General features: G+C 42.8%; 1 protein-coding gene across 1 annotated transcript; it reads right to left on the reverse strand.

Annotated features, from left to right (window-relative positions):
• Nucleotides 1-600: 600 nt before the first annotated feature.
• LOC124788719 (piggyBac transposable element-derived protein 3-like) lies at nt 601-19,053 on the reverse strand. Its single transcript, XM_047255997.1, has 3 exons — nt 18,531-19,053; nt 16,635-18,209; nt 601-710 (listed from the first exon to the last, which is right to left on the reverse strand). Exons 1-3 carry the CDS (start codon nt 18,658-18,660, stop codon nt 601-603), a joined length of 1,815 nt encoding a protein of 604 aa, XP_047111953.1. The 5' UTR covers nt 18,661-19,053.
• Nucleotides 19,054-26,639: the final 7,586 nt, after the last annotated feature.

Consider the following 26,639-nt stretch of genomic DNA (forward strand, 5'->3'; position numbering starts at 1 on the left):
TTATTGAAGAAGTCCACTCGTATCAACATGTCCACACTTAACCCTTGAATTATCAGCAAGTTGTGATACAACTGTATACCATTTATTTAAGGAGGCAGCAACACTTCATACTTAACAGGTTTCTTAACTTTTCCTATAGTTATAATTATGTCAATCACCACACCAGGATTTATTACAGGTTCCTCCTTGTTTGGCGAAGAAGCTAACCACTTTTGACTAAAAGCACAAAGATCACTGCCACTGTCAGCTAAACACTGCACATCTTCCCCCTGTGCCACTAACTACAGGTTGTCCTGTCTTCTCCCCACTATTCCTGTCATCACATTCATCTAGCAAACTGTGTACAACTTCCCTTCTCTCAAATTCATACCCAAGCCTAGAGATTGCAAAGATATTGGCAGAATTATTTTCACTATTGATCCTCTTAGCAGTCAATCTGCCCACTGATGACAAATAAAAATACCTTGACACAACACCTTTTCTTTCCTGAGTGTCCTCCAATCCATTACCTTACTGACCCCCGCTATGGGCATTCTCAGCATGCACCTCTGCCCTTACTACAAACAAATTCTCATTAGTCCTCTCCACAATATTTCTTTCTCATAAATCCTGGAATTTGTTACTGTTTGCGCTCTCCCCTTCCTTGGGAGAAGATTCCTCATCTGTTACATTGCACTCGTTTCCCTGCTGATCTGAACCTGTGTTATCATCTGTATACATACATATCAAATATTCATTACTGCAGTGTTCCCTTCGCCTGCTTTTATTCAAAAAACCACCATTAAATACACATATTTTGATGTTATTTGCATAGTTTGTCTCATTCATACTGCCCACATCATTACTTCCTAATTCAGTCACTTACTCATTACATAACTCAAAAGAAGTTGCTAGCGGTTTTAAACTGCCATTTCCAGTCCTGAAAACGCTAGCATCTTCACGGATAGGATCTAGTTTCCCATAGTCCATGATTCTCCGCTCTCTTTTAATCGCACTCCCCTCTGTTGTTTGTTTTTGACATCACTGTCGCCATATACTGGAGATCGCGATCTATTAATTACGTCCTTGATCGGAGTTAGTTTGCCTATCTCCCGTAGCATGGCGCCAGCCTCTTGCGTCTCTTGCGCTACTATTCCGTCGTTGACATTTACTTTCTGTCGAGGTTCCATGTTATTTGGAGGCCTAAAGTTTCTATTAGCCTTCTCCTCCTCCTGCATTAGTCTCTCTGCTCTTTCCCGACAATTTATTAGTTCGTCCCAGGGAGTAGATATTATTTTGTTACGCGAGTTCATCGGCAGCTTTTCGTCTCAACCCATTATAATCTAATCTGGCTCTAATTTGTTAATGAGATACAATAACTTAGATCCGCCTTGAAACCCTCAAGTAAGTATTCAAAAAACACGCTACACGACTATACAGGAACTCGAGACACTCGAACAATCCTTTCATCCTTACTCTGGAGAACTATGATCACAACCATAGGTGGAAGCGTAAGCAGCCAAAAACACTACTAGCTAGGGCATAACCACCTATGGCAAGCTAACATACACCAACAAGCGACAAACGTCGGCAAGCCCCTGTATATCAGCATCGTTGACTGGATATACCAGCTGCCATTAAAGCTGCCCAACAGGCTACAGCAGGGAGACCGACGAGCTCGCCCACTGACGCACAAACAAATCGCCAACATGACCCTTCACTGTGCATCTGATATATGACCTATCAGACACAAAACGATGATGAACCTAACTGTTACAGGTTTGCTGACGCTGACCGAGAGATCAACACCGGCACCCAACGGCAGCCGCCGAGTAACAGCACCGCACAACGTCAAAGGTATCGACATGCACGACACCCACTACTAACAAAACCTACCGTTGCATGACCTGTCACAGGCAGCAAGACACCCGCTATTGTTCTTACTACCCGACCTAACTATCGCAGAGATTTTTTTCCCTTGGCTCTTGCCTTGTCACTTTTTCTCCTCTGCCCTTCAAACCGCTATCCTTCGTTCGACTTTCGATCCGATCTATCTCCAGATGAGCGCGTATTAATACACTCCTGGAGATTGAAATAAGAACACCGTGAATCCATTGTCCCAGGAAGGGGACACTTTATTGACACATTCCTGGGGTCAGATACATCACATGATCACACTGACAGAACCACAGGCACATAGACACAGGCAACAGAGCATGCACAATGTCGGCACTAGTACAGTGTATATCCACCTTTCGCAGCAATGCAGGCTGCTATTCTCCCATGGAGACGATCGTAGAGATGCTGGATGTAGTCCTGTGGAACGGCTTGCCATGCCATTTCCACCTGGCGCCTCAGTTGGACCAGCGTTCGTGCTGGACGTGCAGACCGCGTGAGACGACGCTTCATCCAGTCCCAAACATGCTCAATGGGGGACAGATCCGGAGATCTTGCTGGCCAGGGTAGTTGACTTACACCTTCTAGAGCACGTTGGGTGGCACGGGATACATGCGGGCGTGCATTGTCCTGTTGGAACAGCAAGTTCCCTTGCCGGTCTAGGAATGGTAGAACGATGGGTTCGATGACGGTTTGGATGTACCGTGCACTATTCAGTGTCCCCTCGACGATCACCAGTGGTGTACGGCCAGTGTAGGAGATCGCTCCCCACACCATGATGCCGGGTGTTGGCCCTGTGTGCCTCAGTCGTATGCAGTCCTGATTGTGGCGCTCACCTGCACGGCGCCAAACACGCATACGACCATCATTGGCACCAAGGCAGAAGCGACTCTCATCGCTGAAGACGACACGTCTCCATTCGTCCCTCCATTCACGCCTGTCGCGACACCACTGGAGGCGGGCTGCACGATGTTGGGGCGTGAGCGGAAGACGGCGTAACGGTGTGCGGGACCGTAGCCCAGCTTCATGGAGACGGTTGCGAATGGTCCTCGCCGATACCCCAGGAGCAACAGTGTCCCTAATTTGCTAGAAAGTGGCGGTGCGGTCCCCTACGGCACTGCGTAGGATCCTACGGTCTTGGCGTGGATCCGTGCGTCGCTGCGGTCCGGTCCCAGGTCGACGGGCACGTGCACCTTCCGCCGACCACTGGCGACAACATCGATGTACTGTGGAGACCTCACGCCCCACGTGTTGAGCAATTCGGCGGTACGTCCACCCGGCCTCCCGCATGCCCACTATACGCCCTCGCTCAAAGTCCGTCAACTGCACATACGGTTCACGTCCACGCTGTCGCGGCATGCTACCAGTGTTAAAGACTGCGATGGAGCTCCGTATGCCACGGCAAACTGGCTGACACTGACGGCGGCGGTGCACAAATGCTGCGCAGCTAGCGCCATTCGACGGCCAACACCGCGGTTCCTGGTGTGTCCGCTGTGCCGTGCGTGTGATCATTGCTTGTACAGCCCTCTCGCAGTGTCCGGAGCAAGTATGGTGGGTCTGACACACCGGTGTCAATGTGTTCTTTTTTCCATTTCCAGGAGTGTAGTTAACCTTAACCAGACGTACGCAAACATCGCAGTACCCACATCCTGTGACAACTCACTTTAGTGAAGAATAACCCTTATGCAGAGATGGCAGTAGACCTTTTGAGTTGGCCATCATGCAGGTGTGTGCGTGGAAAGGCTCCACCTCTTGTTAAAAAAAAATTAGAAACCCACCTTACAGCAAATCTTTTCACAGCCTTCTTTCTGAGATTAAACTTTTTCGCAGCCCAGAAAACGTTTTGCAGTTCCACCTGCTTTTGTTTACCCCAGTATTCTGTGAAATATGCATCTTTAAACTTTTCCATAATATTGTATCGTTCAGCAACATTCACAATCCAGGTGATACCTTCCCCCATAAAGTTTCTATAAATAAAACCGATATTTTGCCTTTCGGTCCACATTCTCGACAACACATTTTGAAAATCATTCCAAAATTCCTTTGGATACACATGTCCATCAGGATCAAAACGTAATAACTGTCTGTTAGTAATGAAAACTACTTTAGCCGACTCTATTATCAGACTACCAGCCCCACTATTAGTACCAACTTGTATATTATGTTCTACTTTAGTTAGTCTATTGTTATGATCATCCACCTGTCTAACAAGTCAAATGATTCATGTTAGTTTCTACTTCTTCCTCGCGGAGAGACACAACATTTACAGCTTTTGAAAAATTTTCGGTTTCTTAATTGATGTTACTATTCAAAACTGTATGCTCACTTTCACACACGCCTAGAACTGTAACTATTTTATGCTCTACTTTCTGAACATTTTCTCTGGTCTGACCTTTTCTTTGCTATCATTAGCTACCACTTATAGTCTCTGTTAGTTCCTTCCTTACACTCTCTGAGGATTTCTTACAACATTCCTCAACCTGAGAAACTTACAACTTCAACTTTTTCATCAAAAACCTTCCATTCTTTTCGCCATATTTCCCTTACATTAGAATCCTAGATTTTTAATTTAGTATTAATTTCAATTTTGAACTGCTTAAGCCAACCAGCTTAACAACTAATAGTACCAGACTGATGTTTGAGCCCACTACCTAAACCCTTTATTGTACAAGACTGCTTATTAAGCTCAGTAGCTAAACCATTTGTAATCCTGGATTGCTGATCAATTTTCCTATTAAATTATGCTTAAGATCCCTAGCTATATTTTTATTTCCTTCTTTGATGTTAAGCATTAATACTGCTAACATCTCCTTTGCATTTCCCTGTTCAGTTTGCCTTACTTGCAACATTCAAGTGTGGCATCTGCCTATCTTGTCTCCTGTTCATTTACGTCACTCTGGCTTATGTAAAATAAATCAACATCACTAAAGTCACTCAATCTGTTACTAAAAGAGCTGGTACCTTCTTCCCTAGTTACATCTGTCAAAACATTTTGTCCCTCTTTCTTTCTCACAATTGTAGTCTCGACGGGCTGAAAATCCGAGTCCGTCCTCCGCTTCTAGCTTAAACCAATTAGTGGGCTCCCAACTACTGCCAACACCGTGAGTGCAGTTGTTGACATAGCGGCTGGCGCTGCATCCGTTGTTCCGTCCGCTATCTCCACGCCATTTCTTCTGTTGTGTCTACGATGTCCTTCTTCCCACTGAGAGAAAAAAGCTGTACACCTCGTAAACATGAGCCGCACTAAAAACATTTTTGTCGTTGACAGGAATGGCTAAATGAAAGTTTTATGTGCGTAAAAATTGACTCTATCACCGTAAGCTTGCATACACAAGTTACTACCAAGCCTTACTGTAAGCTGCACGAGGTCTGAGAAGTCCACACGCACACATCATTCGTAACCGCAGCCAGTTTATGGTAATTATTAATTATCCTTCACCGAAAGTTTACAAACGGATTGTTTCTTTTAGAATAGCTCGCCCAAATGTTCCTATAATGCGTCTCAAGTAACCAAAAGTTCACGTTCGCGAGTAGGCAAGAGGCCACGGTGAGTTTAGTTATTTTAAATGTCACCCAACAATTCTGAAGTTAACACCGAGCATTAAATTGAACTCTCCTCCTCACTTTATGGCACTTCTCAATCATTTTCGTACCGAAATATCACTACATTAATATTTTTCATCGGAGCACCTATCAATAAATATGATCACTATGAGATTCTAGCCCCGACTCTACTCGTCTCTCTACACAAAACAAATTCCTTGTTCCCAAAATACGCACGAATTTGCTAATTTCTGATTGACAGAGAAATGTCACAGCCAATCAGAAAGCAGCGTCAAACATGCTCATTCTCGCGAATATGTAGAGAACCAATCAAAATTTGTAACTGAATCAGAGCAGTAAATTAACGTAAATAAATTTTGAAAACACACAAATATAAAATTATCTCCTTCTTAACAAAACTACTTCACCAAAATCATAATCTCATTTCCTTAGTACCATAAACTGACAAAATAGTTTATAATAAATTGCCCTGTACGAATGACTAACACACACGTCATTCACGAAAATTCCTCACGAGACCAGCCATTTTATATATAGCAGATAAACTTTACATAAAACACTACTTAACTTTCACACCTTCATTCACTCTCATAACTAAGCAGAATTATAACAGTAATTAATAAACAATTAGAAAATCAAACAAACAGAACTGCAGATAAAAATTACAATATTCGGACAACAGCTCAAATAGGTCGCATAGAAACTACGTACTCGGGGTCATCTGATACCACCGGTACTGCGCGTGACTCATACAGCACCTCTGTTCACTGCTTTTACTATGTCAGTAGGCACGATGTAAGACGCTACACCTCGTATCACCCCACGGTTCAAAAAATGATTCAAATGACTCTGAGCACTATCTGAGGTCATCAGTCCCCTAGAACTTAGAACTACTTAAACCTAACTAACCTAAGGACATCACACACATCCATGCCCGAGGCAGGATTCGAACCTGCGACCGTAGCAGTGGCGCGGTTGCGGACTGCGCGCCTAGAACCGCTAGACCACCGCGGCCGGCTCACCCCATGGTGGAAGGCTAATACACATCTCCAATTTTTCTAAATTTTGTCAATAGCACTTCTCGAAAAGAAAATCACTTTATCTCCAATAATTACCATTAGATTTCCCAAAGCATCTCCACAATACCTGCGTGTTGTTCGAGCCTACCGGTAACAAATTTAGCAGCCCGCCTATGAATCCTTCGATGTCTTCCTTTGATTCGACCTGGTGCGAATTCCAAACACTCGAACAGTACTCATAATGGGTCACACAAGAGTCCTACATGCGATCTCCTTTACAGATGAACCAAAATTCTCACAATAAACCGAAATCAACCATTCACTCATTCTATTTCTTGCTGTTCTGCAATGTTACGATTAACATTTATTTTCAGCACTGGGGGTCCAAAGGTCATACAGTTTCACGCCCTCCTCCTATCTAATGAATCTCCTCTGGCGTTTAATTATCTCTGTGGCCTCTAGTATTGCCTTCATGACATCTTCTTGTGGCTCCTGTTAATCGAGTCTCATTGAAATGTATGTGATGGCCTTCTGGCTGCAAAACATGTACCGCAAACGCTGATCTGTCGCTCTTTCCCCTTGTATAGTTGTCTTTGTGGTCTTCTAGTCGTTTCTTGACCGTTCTGTTATAGTACCCACGTACCCAGCTAAACGGAATCGTGTAAAATACTGCTTTTTTTCAGTGGTTTGCGAGCATCCATGGATTTGTTGATTACCGCGATCTTCCGTTTTTTATAAATGTTTACTTTGCGGTTAGCAACGTCCTTAATGAGAGGTAGTAAAATTTTTGCCTTCACAGACGCTTGTACATTGCTATGTTTTTTGTGCTGCGTTCTTAACGCCGACGAATAACCATTCTTGAGAAATAGGTATATGAGATGTTTCAATTCCGCGTAAAGCAGCTCACCGCAAAAGGTTGTATGATGCCTCGCCTTTGTTGTGAGTAGTGGTTCGAATCCCAGTGCAGCTAATGGCCTGTACGTGTGGGTTCTCGGTAAATTCTGTGACCTAAGCTACCATCTTCTTTATTGAGAACTTGCACAATTAGAAAAAACGTAATCTTCCGCCCGCCTCCTCCTTCTCGATGGTAGACTGAATCTTCTGATTCTCCCGTTGAGATACTTTTGAAAACGAACTAGTTCCTCTCTCCCACGCCTACACAAACAAACGTATGAAATACACATCGGAACCAAATTTTCGGTTTCTTGTTGGCAGTTTCCAATTCCTGCTCCATAAAGCCATTCTCCATAACTACGCTTAAGTGCCTAACCACATACACGGTATCCCTCCGTTCATAGAACTCACTGTTCCATTTGAAAGGCATGGTCGTGAGTCAGTATTTAAACCGGTCTGCACTGCCTGGAGGAAAAATCCGAATTGGCTGTTGCTATATCTCATTAAGCGAAACCGTGGCAAACAGAGATACACCAAAACTAACTAATGTGTTCCCGGCCATTTAATTAACTGATAAAATATGCCGAATTGTTGCTACAGGAGTCCCAGGAGTCCGATCGGCTCACATACTGCTATAATAATATTGTCAAGATTTTGGCAGTCGAATAGGTGGACACTCTCTAAAGGTCTCAGAGGATCTTCTTCTTTATGCATCTTCGGCAACCCAAGAAGTCTTGATGGTACCGCAACTGAGCTGAATTCGATACAGGACTTATTTCAACCGCGTGACAATTCTATGAGCTTTGTCACTGGGGTCTTCACTCAGTTTCCTATGTGTCTGCAGATCAAGTAAGTCGTTAATATTACTTTGATAGTAGGTCAAATTCAAATCTACAATCGCATTTGGCTTGTCAGCGGGGAGAATGGTAATACTGTCGTTCTGATTCATGAATTTATTGCGTACCTCTAACCAACAGTTAAATAACTTTTTGTAGGTTTTACGGGAGCCAATATCCTTCCTGCTTCTACACGGATATCTCCAGCCGTAACCGTTTTCACACTACGAGTGTCTCCTTCTGCCGTGGCTACTACTTTCTCTGTGGGCATAATTCGCGGACTAATGGCAAAATATGTGCCATAAAAAGCACAGATCCCTCATCGTCAGATAATGAATGTCCGAATAAACCGATAACTGCGTAGCGGCCAAGTGACAGATCATCAGATTAGCTACAAATTATAAACTTTCTTCTTCTGTCTGCTAGACGTTCCCAACATACGCTTTCCAATAGTACCCTCCAGTAGTCTTTAAATTCTATACCAGTCACCACTACACAATTTATTACATCTTTATATGAAGACACATTGACTTAGAGTTTTTGCTTGCCAGAACCCGGCGGGTCTCTTGAATCTGCTATCTTAGTAAGGCCTCTACCCTCCGTTCGAAAATCCGCTACGCCTTGGCCGAGCTACGTAGACGCTTAATCCTTAAAAACTTCAGGATAACACTGGCCATTTGGTTACGAGACGGACATATGACGGATCGAAAAGCTGCACTCTATTCTCCTAGATCTGCCATGCGTCAAACATTTATTGACACCACCTCCCCGTAGAAGCGTGTAATTGTAAAATGCAAACTTTTACTGCGGGAAACGTCACAATTCATAAAATATTCCGGGCTATTAGGCCATGGTCGAATAGATTTCACATTAAAAGCCAAATTTTGTCATTAGTCCGGAGCTGTGCCCTTAGAGTATATAATAGCCAATGTAGCAGCGAGTATTGGCTCGCACAAAGCTTAACAGAATTTACTGTGGTTGGGAGGACTTCAATAAACCAGACGAATACGGACGATAGTATGATCAATATATCCGCTGACAAGGGAAATGAAACGGTAGTTCTGTATGTGACCGACTAACACAGTATTATTAAAGACTTATTAGATCCACAGACATATAGGAAACTGTTTAAAGACCTCACTGACAAAGCTTTTAGAACTGTTATCCGCGTGATACAAAAATGTTCCATATCGAACAGAGCGTTGAGAAACGTCCGTTCAATTGAGTTACACTACCATCAAGAATTTATTGGTGCATAAAATACATATTCCTGTGAGATGTATAGACAGTGCCACTCATTTGTCCACCTACTCGATTTTTAAGTTCTTGACAACATTACGTCGGCCGATCGAACTGCTGTATCAATAATTCGGCACATTTTATCAGTCTATTAAGCAGATGGAGAACATATGAGTTAGCTTTGGTGTGATATCGCGAACTATGGCACTGGTCGATGACATGTCCTTTCCTTCCGATATTGCACAACTGTTTCAATATTGCCTCACGACCACGTACTTCAAATGGAACCAATTCTATGGCCGCGCGGGATTAGCCGAGCGGTCTCGGGCGCTGCAGTCACGCACTGTGCGGCTGGTCCCGGCGGAGGTTCGAGTCCTCCCTCAGGCATGGGTGTGTCTGTTTGTCCTTAGGATAATTTAGGTTAATTAGTGTGTAAGCTTAGGAACTGATAACCTAATCAGTTAAGTCCCATAGGATTTCACACACATTCGACCAATTCTATGAACAGAGGGATGGCGTGGCTATGGCGAGGCACTTAAGCCAGGTGATAGTCAACTTCTTTATGGAAAAATTCGAGGAGCAAGTATTGGAAATTGCCAAAAACAAGCCAAGTATTTGGTTCCGCTATGTCGTTGATAAATTTGTTGAGAAATGGCAGTGAGGAACCAGGTCGGAACTAGTCCGGAGATTCAGTTTACCGTGGAGGAGGAGGCAGGTGGAAGATTACGTTTTCTTGATGTGCTGATTGTCAAGAGAGAAGATGGTACCTTAGGCCAGAGAATTTACTGAAAAGCCACGCGCACAGTCCATTACCTAGATCGTAATTCGAAGCACAACCTACAACAAAAGCGAGGCATCATAAAAACTTTGGCGGACAGAGCAAGGAACATCTGCGAACGAGAGCTGCTTGACGCGTAATTGGAACACCTTACCAATGCTTTGCTCAAGAATAGTTGCTCGTCCTCTGAGGTAAGAAGATCGTTAAGACCGCATGGCATAGCAATGCACAAGCATTTGCATAAACTAAAGTTTTCTTGAATTTCATTAAAGGTGTTACTAACAGAACAGAAAAAAGTTGGAGAAAACGAAATGTCGCAGTAATCTACAAACCCACCCGGGAAACACAGGATCATCTAAAATTGGCCAAAGATGCTCGCAATCTGCTGAAAAAAGCAGTAGTTTATAGGATTCCGTATATTTGTGGGAAGTGCACATGGCCACTACAAAAAGAGCGGTCAAAAAGCGACTACAAGAGCACAAGGACAACTGATAAAGGGAAGAGAGCTACAGATCAGCTGTTGCGGTACGTGATTTGCAGCCACAATCATTTTGATAGGACTCAAGTACTGACAGTTATAAGCGGACATCATGAAAGGTCATAAAATGCTACATTACACTAGATGGTGGACTTACAAAGAATCTACTCGTTAAAACATTCTGCATCTTTATTCTTCATGTCTACATATTTACTTCTCAACATAGTCACTCTGGCGACGAAGACATTTCTCACAACGTTTGTTGACGGAGCTACTATCTAATCACCATCAAAGCGAAGCCCACGAATGTGTTCTTTCAGTTTTGGATACAGAGAAAAAAGAATGGGGCCAAGGGGGACTGTAAGGACAGTGACTGATCACGGTGAACACAGAGGGGTCGGATTGTTGCAAATGTCGGAGCACCCGCGACTGGTCTGACATTGTCCTGTTAAAGGACAGCGTGCTCTACGTGGGGACGTGCGAACTCATCGACTATCAAATTTGCTTACAGCGCGCAGTTTCTCACACCCAGACGTAGTCACGTTGCACACCGCCATATTACACGCTACAATTCAGAGCTCTCCAACGGAAAAAGGCTGCAAAGAGATGTGCATTAAGAATAAAGATGTAGAATTTTAGTAACGTTTCTTTTATTTAAAAAATGCTTTCAGAGCTGTCACATCAAAAATTCGGAGGCGTTATTTTCATCATGCCGTCGTAAACCGTTACTCGTGTAAGGTCAAAATACTACAGCAGAACGGGTGGATTCTTTTCCTGTTCAGGAAAAATCATTGGACTTTAATGTTTTGAAGAATCCACGACAGATTGAGCTTGTAAATGAATTTTGTCTACATAGCTTGCAACTTTGCCTAAGTTTATAAAGCTAAATCAAAGTCTGAATGGCTACTGTGACGCTAGACAGTGCTGTCAGAACTTGATCGCGTTATATTTTAAGCATGTATTACAATATGTCTGTTGGTTTAAAAAGTGTGTCTTTCTTCTACGTAGTCAGTTGCCACCCCAGAAAAAGTATTGCAGATCTACAACGGAGTTTTCGAAGGAAAAGACCTGAAGGAGTCTGCAGGTATGAGGACAGTCGCAGTAACTTCTCTTTTCAATAATGTTCAGGCCACAGTACCGCGAACATTCACTCGTCTTTGGTTGACGACATAACAACTGCTTTCTGAAATCAAATCAAACAGAGTGGCGTTGCAACATTACTTATTGTTTCATACAGATAGTCGCAACATGAAAGACGAAAAATCAGCTGATGTTTATTTAGTATTTTATTTAACGGCGTTACTTCCAGCAGTCGTCTGCTACCACGAGTTGTTACACAATCAAGCTTCACAAATAGACTCATACATCGAACACACACAGGCCAACATTGTCGCAGAAATACGTTGTTGTGTCAGATATACATTAAATTATTCTCAGTCCCCTGCTCCGACCTAGGGTACGGAGCGAATGCAGGAAATGCAAGTCCACTCCAAACCATTCCGAATTACGATCCTCTCCGTTCCACTCCGAGTCTGTTGGGACATTTACCTGTAAGGAACAAAGTTTTACAACAGCTCATCCTGCACTCAGTAGGGAATGAAAGATTACAAAAAAAAAAATTATACATATTCAACACTTCTGAATTTTTGTCTATGGCATATTGTCACAGAATTAAAAAGTAAAAATTGTCCCGATCCCCTGTTGTCTCAAAATAATTAAAAATAGTTTAGATCCTCTGCGTATGACCAAGGTGTCCAGAAGGTTTCACTTGGCTGTAAAGCAGGTGGTGCAACTGGCAATCCCCTGCATAGTATCCCCAGTTGGGACCCCCGTCACTGCACTGCCATCGCACGCCTGGTATTTACCTACTGTGTCCCTGACTCACTAGCGGTTCATTCATTGAACTACCTGCTCTATTCTCAAGGGCGAAAAATGAAAAGTACTGAAAAACGCACAGTCGCTACGGGGTACTGTGTATTATTAAACAGTACTGTTGCTCATTCAGCTTTTTTTAAATTAAATATTTACTGAATCGCCTTGGCCCTTATTTTACCTACATACGTGTTCTTAGCGCAATAGCTTACGTTATTTAACTTTATTTGTCTTTTGCTTTAAAACTGTGGTATTTTATTTGATAATCTTACTGAGTAGAACGATTGAAAGAGAGCGTATGCGTTTTGTGTGTGCAATTTACACTTACCTCTGACACGCAGAATTTGAATCGAGCATTTTGGCAGAAAATCTATCTAATGAGAAATATGGACATTTTTGAGAGCTTCTAATATACTGCTCCTTGCGATTCATTGTAACCATGATCACTTTAGTTGAAGTATGCTTTACTTCAGTTGTCACTAGAAACAGTATATGACAATAGTTAGATTCGGAAACACGGAAGTGATGTATCAGTGTTTTATCTGACGACAATTGTGCAGCACGCCGTTATCATAATAACAGGAACCATGGCTGCATGAGATCAGTTCTGTGGTATCGATAGTTCCGATGCCACAGCGTAGGTGCACGCTCTTAGATTTGCACTACGATAGCAGACGAACTACGCCGACCACAGCGTCCTCTAGCCGACGCTGTGGAGCTCAATGAGCGCAGCTCGGCTGTCACCCCCAGCTGATCAAGAGCAGACGACCTAGCAACTTAGCTTCTGCTTGTAGTGGACTAGCCATTACAGACTTTGCCTTTGTAATTTCTAGTAACTGTTAGATTTGATTCATGAACGGCTTCGCACCTACGTGCTCATCTGTACCAAAAGTTAAGTAATATGTTTGTATATGTTTATACACCCCGTAAATGTGCTTTAACTTTCCTTGCAGGACCGAAGTGCTTTACCTCACCTGCTCCTAATCCCTTCCTTCATTTGGCCTATTTTGCAGATCTGAGGAGCAGAACCACGCGCCGCCTTCCGGGCAGGATACAAAAAGTTCGACAATCAAAAACAAAACAAGAAAAAAGTTCAAATGTGTGTGAAATCTTATGGGACTTAACTGCTAAGGTAATCAGTCCCTAAGCTTACACATTACTTAACCTAAATTATCCTAAGGACAAACACACACACCCGTGCCCGAGGGAGGACTCGAACCTCAGCCGGGACCAGCGGCACAGTCCATGACTGCAGCGCCTGAGACCTCTCTGCTAATCCCGCGCAGCAGTTCTACAATCCTCGGATTTGAAATTTACGTTTACCACAACGCGAGATAAGTTAAAAAGAAGCAATAAAAGGAGTAACCAGGGATAACGCGAACAATTTTTTGGATTGTTGTCGATGGGAAAATCAACGAACGCTCGTCCTCGACACAATCAATTATTTCATTAAAAGCAGTCTTGATGGCGAACAGAATTTTTGTGGGCAACGAAGTGAAAATTAAACAGATGCATGCGACATTCGCGTATTATATGCATTGCGCGTGAGTAGCAAAATAAATTTGCACACTTTCGTAAAACAAACTTGCAATGGGCGTGTACTGTTTACTCTATTAACCGTATTTTGTCCTAAGTGATCATCAGACTCCTAACCTAGCATCCGTCCATGCTTGTTTAACCTTTCAGTATGTCGCAAGCTGCTAGACGAGGGATTCCCAGAAGCAGGTGTAGCGGCGGTCGCAGACTTTATTGCTCCATCACTGATGCTACGTCATCCCAAGGGTATTGTATGTGACATCTCTCTCGTATCTCACAGAGGAAAACTTTCTGTTTCTCATTTTTATCCATAATTTAGCTTGTCACACATGTCCATCGCAATGTGTATGTTAAAGAGAATGAAGTAGCCTCGTAACTAAAGAGTCTGTGGTGTTATTCACTGGTTGGCTGCCGAATCTTGACATATACGTTCCATAAAATTCAAGGTTACCATCTGGCCATCTGCATCACTTGAGGTACTTTTATTCAGTCGTGTGGAACTATTGTTAACTTAAGTTGTACTGGTATAAGTATTTGCACGGACCTCTGCCAAGACCTGAATGTACTGCCCCCAATTTAATGAACACGTGCAGCACAACCATGTCGTAACAGATCGTGAGGACGACCTATACTCGCTGTCATCCTCGACAGAATAAATTCCATTTACATGCAAGGTATTCTGTGTAAATGATAGCCTTCGTTTCCAATATTATTATTATTAGCTGACAACTAAATTTAAACTTCTTCTGTAAGAAATAACAATATGCAGCAGCAACTATATATGGGAAGGGGCAAATAAAAACGTGCCATGCACGAGTGGTATCGATTGGATCTGAATCTGTGGCAGCATTAACGGAGAAGGAAAAGACCTACATTTACTTCCAACAGGATGAAGCAACTGCCCCTACAGCAGGCCAAATTTTGGAGCACATTTACACAATCTTTAATCCTGACAGAGCTGTTAGCAGAATTCTGATCACGGCGCTACCTGGCCACCCAGGTCACCTGAACTGTCAGTGTGCCATTACTTCGTTTAGAGAGCCTCAAGTCTAAGCTGTAACGTAAGGCGTATACAAAACGTTAGTTACCCCCTAAACACAGAACGCTGGTCACCACGGAGCGCAAAAGATGGTATACGACCGGTAGCAGGATGTGATATGGTGCTACACAGATGAATTAATTGTTGGCAGTGCCGGCCACTGTGTCCGAGAGGTTCTAGGCGCTTCAGTCCGGAACCGCACGACTGCTACGGTCGCCGGTTCGAATCCTGCCTCAGGCATGGATGTATGTGATGTTCTTAGGTTAGTTAGGTTTAAGTAGTTATGAATCTAGGGGACTGGTGACCTCAGATGTTGAATCCCATAGTGCTCAGAACCATTTGAACCATTTTGTTGGCAGTGAAATGGTGTGTCTTTGGCAGACAGCTACGTACAATCAGCACAGTAAGGTAAGTCGATGTGGAGACGTGATAGAGTGAATAAAGTAGAGGATTTTTTGGCGCGCTAACGCGTACTGTTCAGAGGAAGCCATGTAATACGGCCTAAGAATAGTGATCGTAACAATGATCCTAACCGTCTGAGACTGGAATAGAGTGCCACGCCTTGTTCCAAAACCAAAGGGAATTGCTGCTGTCGCCAGCCGGGGTGGCCGAACGGTTCTAGGCGCTACAGTCTGGAACCGCGCGACCGCTACAGTCGCAGGTTCGAATCCTGCCTCGGGCATGGATGTGTGTGTTGTCATTAGGTTAGTTAGGTTTAAGTAGTTCTAAGTTCTAGCGGACTGATGACCTCAGATGTTAAGTCCCATAGTGCTCAGAGCCAATTGCTGCTGTCAATGAATGCAATTCCAGTTCAAACAGTTTCCTTTAAATCGTAGCAATGTGAACCGCTTGCATTGGACATTTAGAAACAGGAACGTATCATAAGGCCACTGTTCACAGCGGCATATTGCACGTCTTCAGTGAGCGATACAACACAGAAACTTGACTGGACAAGTGCAATTTGGTGGATCGAGTCAAACAGTGGATCGAGTCAAACATGTGAATGCATCGCATGCCAAATGAGACGTTTAACCCTCTATTGCACAAGAACAGTAAAACTAAGAATTTTCAAATAACAACTTTGGATTTATACTTCATAGTGCCCATGAATGAAAAATAGATGATGATAAACTTTCTAGTATATATATTTTGGAAAATATCACTCTGTATGTTCAAATATACACTGCGCAAATACGGATGTAATGAGTACGTTTATATTAGTTCGTATAAGGTACTAAATTTTTGGAGAACACAGTTCAAAATTTATGGTACATCCACAAATTAAGACTTTAAATTAAATTTTATTCAAAAAACAAAAATAAAAAACATTATAAAAGTTGGGTATACATCAGTTAGCAAAATGTCACTACTATGCAGTTACATATTTCCAGAATTTATACATTGTGAAAATTGTAGAAACAATTTCTATCTGGTACAAAACACAAATAGGTGTTACATTTGGTACACATTATTTTTGTTATTTTTTGACATTTATTATATTTACATCTGGCAGATTTTTCACAGTAGTTAGGCCAGTGATCGATTCTGTCCTTCCTGATGTCAGCATTTGCTGTATTTGGCTGCCTTCTCTTTTTGGTGCCACTGCCTGGTGAGCTATCCAGCGACTGTCTCTTGGATGGTTTTCCTGACCAGCATAAGGATTCAGCAATATCAAGCTTGAAATCAAACAAAGCCATCTGGGTTTTCTCTTCAATACTATCTTCATGACAGGCTCTCTTATAAAGTAGCCAAGCAACAACACAACTCATGTCCAATAAATGGAAGAACAGTCTCATGTAATATTTCTTTGACCTGATTTTCGTTCTGTACAGAGCTAATAAGGAGTCAATAGTGTCAACACCTCCCATAAACTTGTTGTACTCCTTCACAATCTTTGGGCATTTTATTTGGATACGTTGCTTTGTTTTTTTGTCATATCTTGCAACCTGGCTTTCTGGGTGAGTACCTGAAAAGGTGCCCAGAAGGCTGACACACCTGTTGTCTTGCCATTTCACAAGAATCAGGTCATATCCAGAAACAGATGCAGTGGATTCAACAGATGTGCCTCTTCCCTGCTTTTTCATTTCAGCATCAGAAGGCATCTTATTGTTTCTCACTCTATTCAATTGTACTGTTCCCAGACTGTGAATACCACATTTTACCAGCTCAACTTGAAGCTCTGGACTGCAGAACCAGTTATCATAGAACAGTTTATGATTTTTGTACTTTGGTATTCTTTCAGCCAATCTGAGCACTACATTTCCACTGGCGTTTACATTAGGAAGATGACTGGGTTGATTGACAGGTCCAGAATAGACTTCGAAATCATAAATAATACCACTGGCACCTGCTATGCAATATATTTTGTAGCCCCACTTTTTTGGTTTCTTGGGATTATACTGTTTCAAGCTACTGTGACCTTTGAATGGCACAATTTGTTCGTCCACTGCAAGGTGTTCTTCAATTGGTATTTTTGATAAATTTTTTCGCAGCATGTCGCTTACCATTCTAACCTTGAACAGTCTGTCAGGTGCAGAATGTTGCTGAGTATTGTCAGCAAAATGTAAATATCTCTTTATTTGTTCCCATCTGCGTAGTGTAATTACATCAGACACTTGTTTCACACCACATTTCTTGTTCCAGTATCTTCTGTTCCCAGGTATAGCAATCAGTGACATGTAGAATGCAATACCAATAAATTGTTCAATTTCGGTAGAGGTAACACTGAAGGTGTTGGCCACATCACACTGCTTCGAATACAGATTCGTTTGTTGACATATGTAGTCAATGATACTTGAGTCAAAAATCTTTTTGAAGTACGTTAGTGGTGAAAATACTTCTGTAGATGGTGGAATTTCTCCAGTCCAAACAGGAGAAGGAAATACAGATTTTACCGTGTTCCTCTTCCAAAGAAGGTTCAATTTCGGCACATTACAACGAGATGGAGATTGTGCCTGAGGAAGATTATCACCAACTTCAGGTTCAACTATCTGCTCTGTGTTTGAAACACAAGGCACTCCCACTTCATCTGGCTCATCACAGTTTTCTTCGCTGCTGCTACTGTCACCTGATTGTGAGCCTGAAAAGTAGAGTGTGAATTACTTGTCATCAGAAACTGAACAAGAGATGGTGCTGGGAAACTATATAAAGCTGACTAGGCTACAATGCTGGTCTAAGTCACAGTCACAATTTTTTAGATAAAAAGCATGAAACACATTTGGGACAACAACAATTGATATATTGTCACGAGAAAAAGAACACACATGAAAAGAACTGTAAAGAGTTGTATATTAGAGCAAGTAAAAGTTGCCACTGTAGCGAAAATCCAATCAACTTCTTATACTGATGTAACTCTTTACATGATTTTTTTATGAAAATTGCTAGTCAATTTCTAACTCACCTGTAAGTCGTTCAGGAACGTAGGTTTTATCCAGATCACTGTCATCACTGTCCAAACAGTCCTCGTCACTGCTTTCTGGAGGAATGTAGCTTCTCCCTTGTCTTTTTCGGTAAAATAAACGGGTATCCATGTTTCCTTCACGAATTGTCCACTTTTACCTTTACTGCACACTGTTCATTCAGATACACACACACAAAAGTTTGAATAAAAAGCAAAGAAACAATTATTTCGAAAGAAACAATACGTTTATAGCTTTTGTAGATTCTTCCAATAGAAACACGACGAAAGAAAAGCTCAAAAGACACGTCACTCATGAATAAATAAATACAAACAATCGCACGCCCGGAGACCCACAGCCTTTTAGACATACCAACAGTTCTGCAAACTTTTACTCAACTGCCGTAAGCAGATGCTGCCATCTGACGTGATACACGAAAAATACAGATGTACATCTGAGTATACAGTGCACGTCAGTGGCACAGTTACATTATATGAGCCAGTACAGAGTTCTGAAAATATGTATATTTAAATATACACAGTGCAATAGAGGGTTAAATCGCAGCATGTTGAGGGCGTGGCTTAGACTGGAGGTTGTTGTACGGTGTCATTCAAGTTATTATGAACGCCAAACTTTGTGTTTAATTCAACGTCCTCGATGACCGTGTATTTTGCATGATAAGTACGCTAGGATCACTCCCACGATGACAATAGCCGTATCCAGAAAGCTGCACGATTACTTCCGTATTTCCACGAACACTCAGGGCTCTATCGCATGGATTCACCCGCTAAATCACTTGACGTTAATCCCATAAGAATTTTTCGGAATATTTGGAACAGTGGGTGAATCATAGCGGTTGCTGTCCCCGAAAGTTGGTCGCTTTGTGTGATGTAAAGATTAGTGAGTGGCTTCACTTGGGTACAACATAGCCGAAGAAACTTGTAGACTCCTTCTCTCCGAATAGAGAATTCTACAGGACTTTTTTTTTTTTTTGTCATCAGTCTACTGCCTGGTTTGATGCGGCCCGCCACGAATACCTTTCCTGTGCTAACCTCTTCATCTCAGAGTAGCACTTGCAACCTACGTCCTCAATTATTTGCTTGACGTATTCCAATCTCTGTCTTCCTCTACAGTTTTTGCCCTCTACAGCTCCCTCTAGTACCATGGAAGTCATTCCCTCATGTCTTAGCAGATGTCCTATCATTCTGTCCCTTCTCCTTATCAGTGTTTTCCATATATTCCTTTCCTCTCCTATTCTGCATAGAATCTCCTCATTCCTTACCTTATCGGTCCACCTTATTTTCAAAATTCGTCTATAGCACCACTTCTCAAATGCCTCGATTCTCCTCTGTTCCGGTTTTCCCACAGCCCATGTTTCACTACCATACAATGCTGTACTCCAAACGTACATCCTCAGAAATTTCTTCCTCAAATTAAGGCCGGTATTTGATATTAGTAGACTTCTCTTGGCCAGAAATGCCTTTTTTGCCATAGCGAGTCTGCTTTTGATGTCCTTCTTGCTCCGTCCGTCATTGGTTATTTACTGCTTAGGTAGCAGAATTCCTTAACTTCATTGACTTCGTGACCATCAATCCTGATGTTAATTTTCTCGCTGTTCTCATTTTTACTACTTCTCATTACCTTCGTCTTTCTCCGATTTACTCTCAGACCATACTGTGTGAGTATGTTCAGCAGATCATTTAATTCTTCTTCACTTTCACTCAGGACAGCAATGTCATCAACAAATCGTATCGTTGATATCTTTTCACCTTGTACTTTAATTCCACTCCTGAACCATTCTTTTATTTCCATCATTGCTTCCTCCTCGATGTACAGATTGAATAGTAAGGGCGAAAGGCTACAGCCTTGTCTTACACCATTCTTAATACGAGCACTTCGTTCTTGATCGTCCACTCTTATTATTCCCTCTTGGTTGTTGTACATATTGTATATGACCCGTCTCTCACTATAGCTTACCCCTACTTTTTTCAGGATCTCAAAACAGCTTGCACCATTTGATATTGTCGAACGCTTTATCCAGATCGACAAATCCTATGAAAGTGTCTTGATTTTTCTTTAGCCTTGCTTCCATTATTAGCCGTAACGTCAGAATTGCCTTTCCCGTCCCTTTACTTTTCCTAAAGCCAAACTGATCGTCACCTAGCGCATTCTCAATTATCTTTTCCATTCTTCTGTATATTATTCTTGTAAGCAGCTTCGATGCATGACCTGTTAAGCTGATTGTGCGATAATTCTCGCACTTGTCAGCTCTTGCCGTCTTCGGAATTGTATGGATGATGCTTTTCCGAAAGTCAGATGGTATGTCGCCAGACTCATATATTCTACACACCAACGTGAATAGTCGTTTTGTTGCCACTTCCCCCAATGATTTTAGAAATTCTGATGGAATGTTATCTATCCCTTCTGTCTTATTTGACCGTAAGTCCTCCACAGCTCTTTTAAATTCCGATTCTAATACTGGATCCCCTATCTCTTCTAAATCGACTCCTGTTTCTTCTTCTATCACATCAGACAAATCTTCACCCTCATAGAGGCTTTCAATGTATTCTTTCCACCTATCTGCTCTCTCCTCTGCATTTAACAGTGGAATTCCCGTTGCACTCTTAATGTTACCACCGTTGCTTTTAATGTCACCAAAGGTTGTTTTGACTTTTCTGTATGCTGAGTCTGTCCTTCCGACAATCATATCTTTTTCGATGTCTTCACATTTTTCCTGCAGCCATTTCGTCTTAGCTTCCCTGCACTTCCTCTTCAACTGTACTGCCTACTGCGCTATTCCTTATAGCTGTATCTATAGCGTTAGAGAACTTCAAACATATCTCGTCATTCCTTAGTACTTCCGTATCCCACTTCTTTGCGTATTGATTCTTTCTGACTAATGTCTTGAACTTCAGCCTACTCTTCATCACTACTATATTGTGATCTGAGTCTATATCAGCTCCTGGGTACGCCTTACAATCCAGTATCTGATTTCGGAATCTCTGTCTGACCATGATGTAATCTAATAGAAATCTTCCCGTATCTCCCGGCCTTTTCCAAGTATACCTCCTTCTCTTGTGATTCTTGATCAGGGTATTCGCTATTACTAGCTGAACCTTGTTACAGAACTCAATTAGTCTTTCTCCTCTTTCATTCCTCGTCCAAAGCCCATATTCTCCTGTAAACTTTTCTTCTACTCCTTCCCCTACAACTGCATTCCAGTCGCCCATGACTATTAGATTTTCGTCCCCCTTTACATACTGCAATACCCTTTCAATATCCTCATACACTTTCTCTATCTGTTCATCTTCAGCTTGCGACGTCGGCATGTATATCTGAACTATCGTTGTCGGTGTTGGTCTGCTGTCGATTCTGATTAGAACAACCGGTCATTGAACTGTTCACAGTAACACACCCTCGGCCCTACCTTCCTACTCATAACTACTCCTACACCTATTATACCATTTTCTGCTGCTGTTGATATTACCCGATACTCATCTGACCAGAAATCCTTGTCTTCCTTCCACTTCATTTCACTGATCCCTACTGTATCTAGATTGAGCCTTTGCATTTCCCTTTTCAGATTTTCTAGTTTCCATACCACGTTCAAGCTTCTGACATTCCACGCCCCGACTCGTAGAACGTTATCCTTTCGTTGATTATTCAAACCCCTTGGCAGTCCCCTCCCGAAGATCCGAATTGGGGACTATTCCGAAATCTTTTGCCAATGGAGAGATCATCATGACACTTCTTCAATTACAGGCCACATGTCCTGTGGATACACGTTACGCGTCCTTAATGCAGTGGTTTCCATTGCCTTCTGCATCCTCATGTCGTTGACCATTGCTGATTCTTCCGCCTTTAGGGGCAATTTCCCACCCCTAGGACAAGAGAGTGCCCTGAACCTATATCCGCTCCTCCACCCTCTTTGACAAGGCCGTTGGCAGAATGAGGCTGACTTCATATGCCGGAAGTCTTCGGCCGCTAATGCTGATTATTTATCAAAATTTAGACACTTGCGGGGATCAAACCCGGACCCAACACGTTTTGATTATGAATCAAAGACGCTACCCCTTTTTTTTTTTTTTTTTTTTTTTTTTTTTTTTTTTTTTAAACGGGCCTCCTTCCTCCCCCACAGCCCGTCCTTCCGCTCGCCATTTGTGCCTTCTTCGGCTAGCTTCTGTGCTATGTTTGTTCCAGAAGAGATAGTTGACCAACGAAGTTAATGTGTACAAGTGAACAAAATCCCTTCTTTTGGAGTTGTGGAAAGAAAATAGATCCGCTACATTCTTCCATCATTGTGCGGGAGAGATTTTTATAGGAGAGCCAGGCGTACTTCAGCCCGCTGGCGTCTCAGGTTTGCGTCAGCAACCTATTAGTGCTGCTACACGAGGGCAAAGGGTAAACGAAATAGCCACCTTGTTGGCGCAAAAGGAATGAGAAACTTAATAGAGAATTTCATTAAAAAAAAAGTAATCCTGAGATTGTACAAAATATCGTTTAATCGTTCTTTAGCTCTGTCGGTAGGACAAAGTTCGGTTCAAGAAATTTGCGTAATTTTCTTTGTATTTCTTTTGTCGTTCGAGCTTTTGAAGTTCTGTCATCAGGTACATCCAATAGTCTGCTGCACTCTTCGTCATAGCCGTTGAGATGTAATGAACTGTCAGTCCTTTGAGCCAGTTAGCTGACCTTCTTTTAGTGTTAGGATATGGCACGTCATCTGGCAGAAGGACGTGTGTCGGTGTAATGGTGTTAGGTGACGTGCGGAGCACATGTGCTAGTTTTTGCCTGAAGAGATTCCACACGTCTTTCACATCGTCACAGACGAAACGATGTTCTTCGGTGTCGACGACATTGCAGCTGGGACAGTTTGCTGTGTGTGCCAGACGTATCGCGTGCAGTTTAGAGTTGGTGGGGATTTTTCTATTGACTGCGAGATACCACGTCGATCGCACATTGGATGGTAGATGGGGGTCAGATATGTTTTCCCATATGTTTTTCCAGTTATAATGTCGAAACTTGTTTTCTATTCGATTGCGCAATTTTCCTCCCAGCAAGGTGTTGTAAACTTCCTTAACCTGATATATGTCCTTCTCCGGTATTCTATGGCGTACATAGCTGTATTCCACAAAAAAGTGTTTGTAGTGGTACAGCTCGTGGGAGATGTGATGCACATCGATTGGTGGATCTCTGCTGACTGGGGTGATTTCACGTAAGAGATGAGCCACTAAGGTCCGCGGTGATCGTTGCCACTGTTAATAAGTTTTGCTAACGTATAGCGCTTGCGCTTTAAGGTAGATGTCTGTTAGATGTAGCCCTCCATTGCGTGTCGATAGCGTCAAGGTATCATAGGAAACCTTAAATATCTGACCTCTGCTGACAAAATAACCAAGCGCTGCTTGCATTTGGTATGCTATGGTTCGTGGCAGAGGAAGCACTTGAGCAACATAGTTTACTTTGAAGGTTATATAGGTATTGGCTAGTTGCACTTTTTGTATTGCATTTAAATTACGCAAGCTGTGTTGTTTTATGCTTGCCGTAATGTGGCAAGTAATTTTCTGTAATTGAGAGCGGCTGTGCGGCGGATATTATTCGTATATTCTATTCCAAGGCATTCTAGTTTTTCCACAGTGTTGATACGACCAGCGGCTCTGATCTCTATGCCCCTACCAAGATTCATAATACCAGATTTATTACGGTTGAGTTTAGCTCCTGACGCCAGTTCGTAGGTCGCCATAACTTCAAGTACTGTTGCCACCTCGCTTTCGTCAGTCACAAGTACCCCTACATCGTCCGCGTAGGCATGACATATGATCTTCTGTCCGTGTATATGTAGTCCACGGAGTTGCCGAGTCAGGGATACTAAGAGAGGTTTAAGCGCAATCGCGAAAAGCGTCATGGACATGGGGCAACCTCGTCTTACCGAACTGTGAATATTGATCGGGTGACTGAGTTGTCCGTTGACACTGATTCTTGACGTGCTATTCGTCAGTATGTTTTTCACGGAGGCTATAATTTTCTGTGGGAAGTGCAAGGATGTCATACACCGGAACAGGTACGAATGATTAACTTTATCAAAAGCTTTTTCAAAGTCAAGCGACATCAGGGCACAGCGAATGTTGCAGGCTTCCGATATCGCGATAATGTCTCTGTAGTCGCATAAGGTCTGAAATATCGTTCTATCCTTTCCCACACTTGTCTGGTAAGCTCCTGTCACTGTACGAAAAACTGATTTAAACCTTTGCATCATGATACGGGCGAAGATTTTATAATCACTATTGAGAAGTGTTATGGGTCGAAGATTCTCCACGGTTTTGCCTCTTGGTGTTTTGCGGACTAAGACCACTGTACCTTCACAGAATTCCTTCGGAAGGTCAGTGTCGGCATTTAGTATTTCATTGCAGACGAGTGTCAATTTAGCAATTATCTTTTCGCGAAAAGTTTGATACAATTCAGCGGGTAGCCCATCTGGTCCAGGTGATTTATTCTTTGGACTCCTCGAGATGGCATCTTCGACGTCTTCATCCGTTATTCTTGCTACGAGCACATCAGCTTCTTCTGGAGTGAGTCGCTCTGTCGTCCTAGCAGTGAGAGCTTGCTGCGCTGTTTCATCTGTCTGTGTATTGGCCAGCAACTCACTAAAGTGTCGATGGATCTCATCTCGTATTGCAGCTTGATCTGTCAAGAGTCTCCCGTCTGAAGTTTTGAGTTCCGTCAGAATTTTCCGTTTTTGTCTTTTGTTCTCTTGGAGGATGTGGTACATCGATGTTGTTTCTTCTTGTGTACCGTTCTGCAAACGCGTTCGTATTTTACAGCCTTCGAGATGGTGTCTCTGCAGGGTGAGCAATTTTGCTTTTATTCTGTTGATTTGCCCATAGTTTGTTATGATTGTAGCATCCCGAACGCACAAGTCTCTCAGACAGCTGAAGTAAAAGTCTAATATCCGCTTCCGCCAGGCGACTTTTTCACGGGAGTAAGTTTTCATTGTCTTTATTATCGCAGGCTTCGCGCAGTTTAGCCACCAAATCAGCGCCGTACCGTACAAGTGGAACTTCCTTTCACATTCTGCCCAAGTGGTGTGGAAGGCGGCGTGACATCCAGGATCCGAAAGATGAGCAACGTTTAGCTTCCACTGACCTCTCGCCCTGTAAGTTCCTTGTTTCTCTAAATTTATCGTACATATGTACGCGATATGATCAGAGTAAATAGTGGACCATAGCTCGGACTGTAAAACGTGTCGCCTTAAATTGGACGTTGCGTAAATCCTGTCGATACGACTGGCAGAATGGCTGGTGATGTAGGTGAAACCGAGCTGATCACCATGTTTTAGTTCCCAAGTATCTAACAGATGGAATTCTCTGACGATGTTCTCCAGCTCCAGAGATTTGTTGAAATTTGGCGTCCGATCTTTGGGACTGAGCACGCAATTAAAGTCACCCGAAAATATTATTTGTTCAAATCGCACCGCGAAAAGGGGGGAAATGTCCCCCTTGAAAAATTCGGCCCTGCGGCGCTTGTTTCCGGTTCCTGACGGAGCATAGATGTTGATAAGCCTGGTGTTGTTTATCGTGACAGTGAGACCTCTACTGTTCGGCAGTTTCGTCACGTCTGTAAGCAGGATCCCCTCTTTAGTCATAATCGCTGTGCCGAGGCTATTGTCATTGCCAGGATTGATGACGGCGTTGTAGCCAGTGATGTCGTCCAAACGGATAGCCGTTACTTCTTGCAGCATTAAGATGTCAACATCAGCGGCGTACAGAAAATCTTGGAGATTTCTCAGATTGAGGGTGCTGCTAATTTTATTTATATTCAAGGTCGCAATTCTGTACGCCTGCAAGGACGTCATGTCGACTATACCGCGTCAGGTGGGATACTATTTGCCAGATGAAGTGGATGTGTGCTCTACGTAGAAGAAATCGGCATCATCATCTGCTGCACGTGCGTCTTTGATCGTGGTTTGTTGCCGGGTGGACACATCTTGTCGACGGTCGCGTGCCATCCGCCCTGAACGTTGTGGTATGTCAGCCATCTCTGCATCATGGTTTTGCTCCTCCATGTCATCCGCCCAATCTCGCGTGCACGTAACTTCCCGCGTGTCCGTTTTTGGTACA

Source organism: Schistocerca piceifrons, chromosome 3 (assembly GCF_021461385.2).
Source record: "Schistocerca piceifrons isolate TAMUIC-IGC-003096 chromosome 3, iqSchPice1.1, whole genome shotgun sequence".
Taxonomy (NCBI): Eukaryota; Metazoa; Arthropoda; class Insecta; order Orthoptera; family Acrididae; genus Schistocerca; species Schistocerca piceifrons.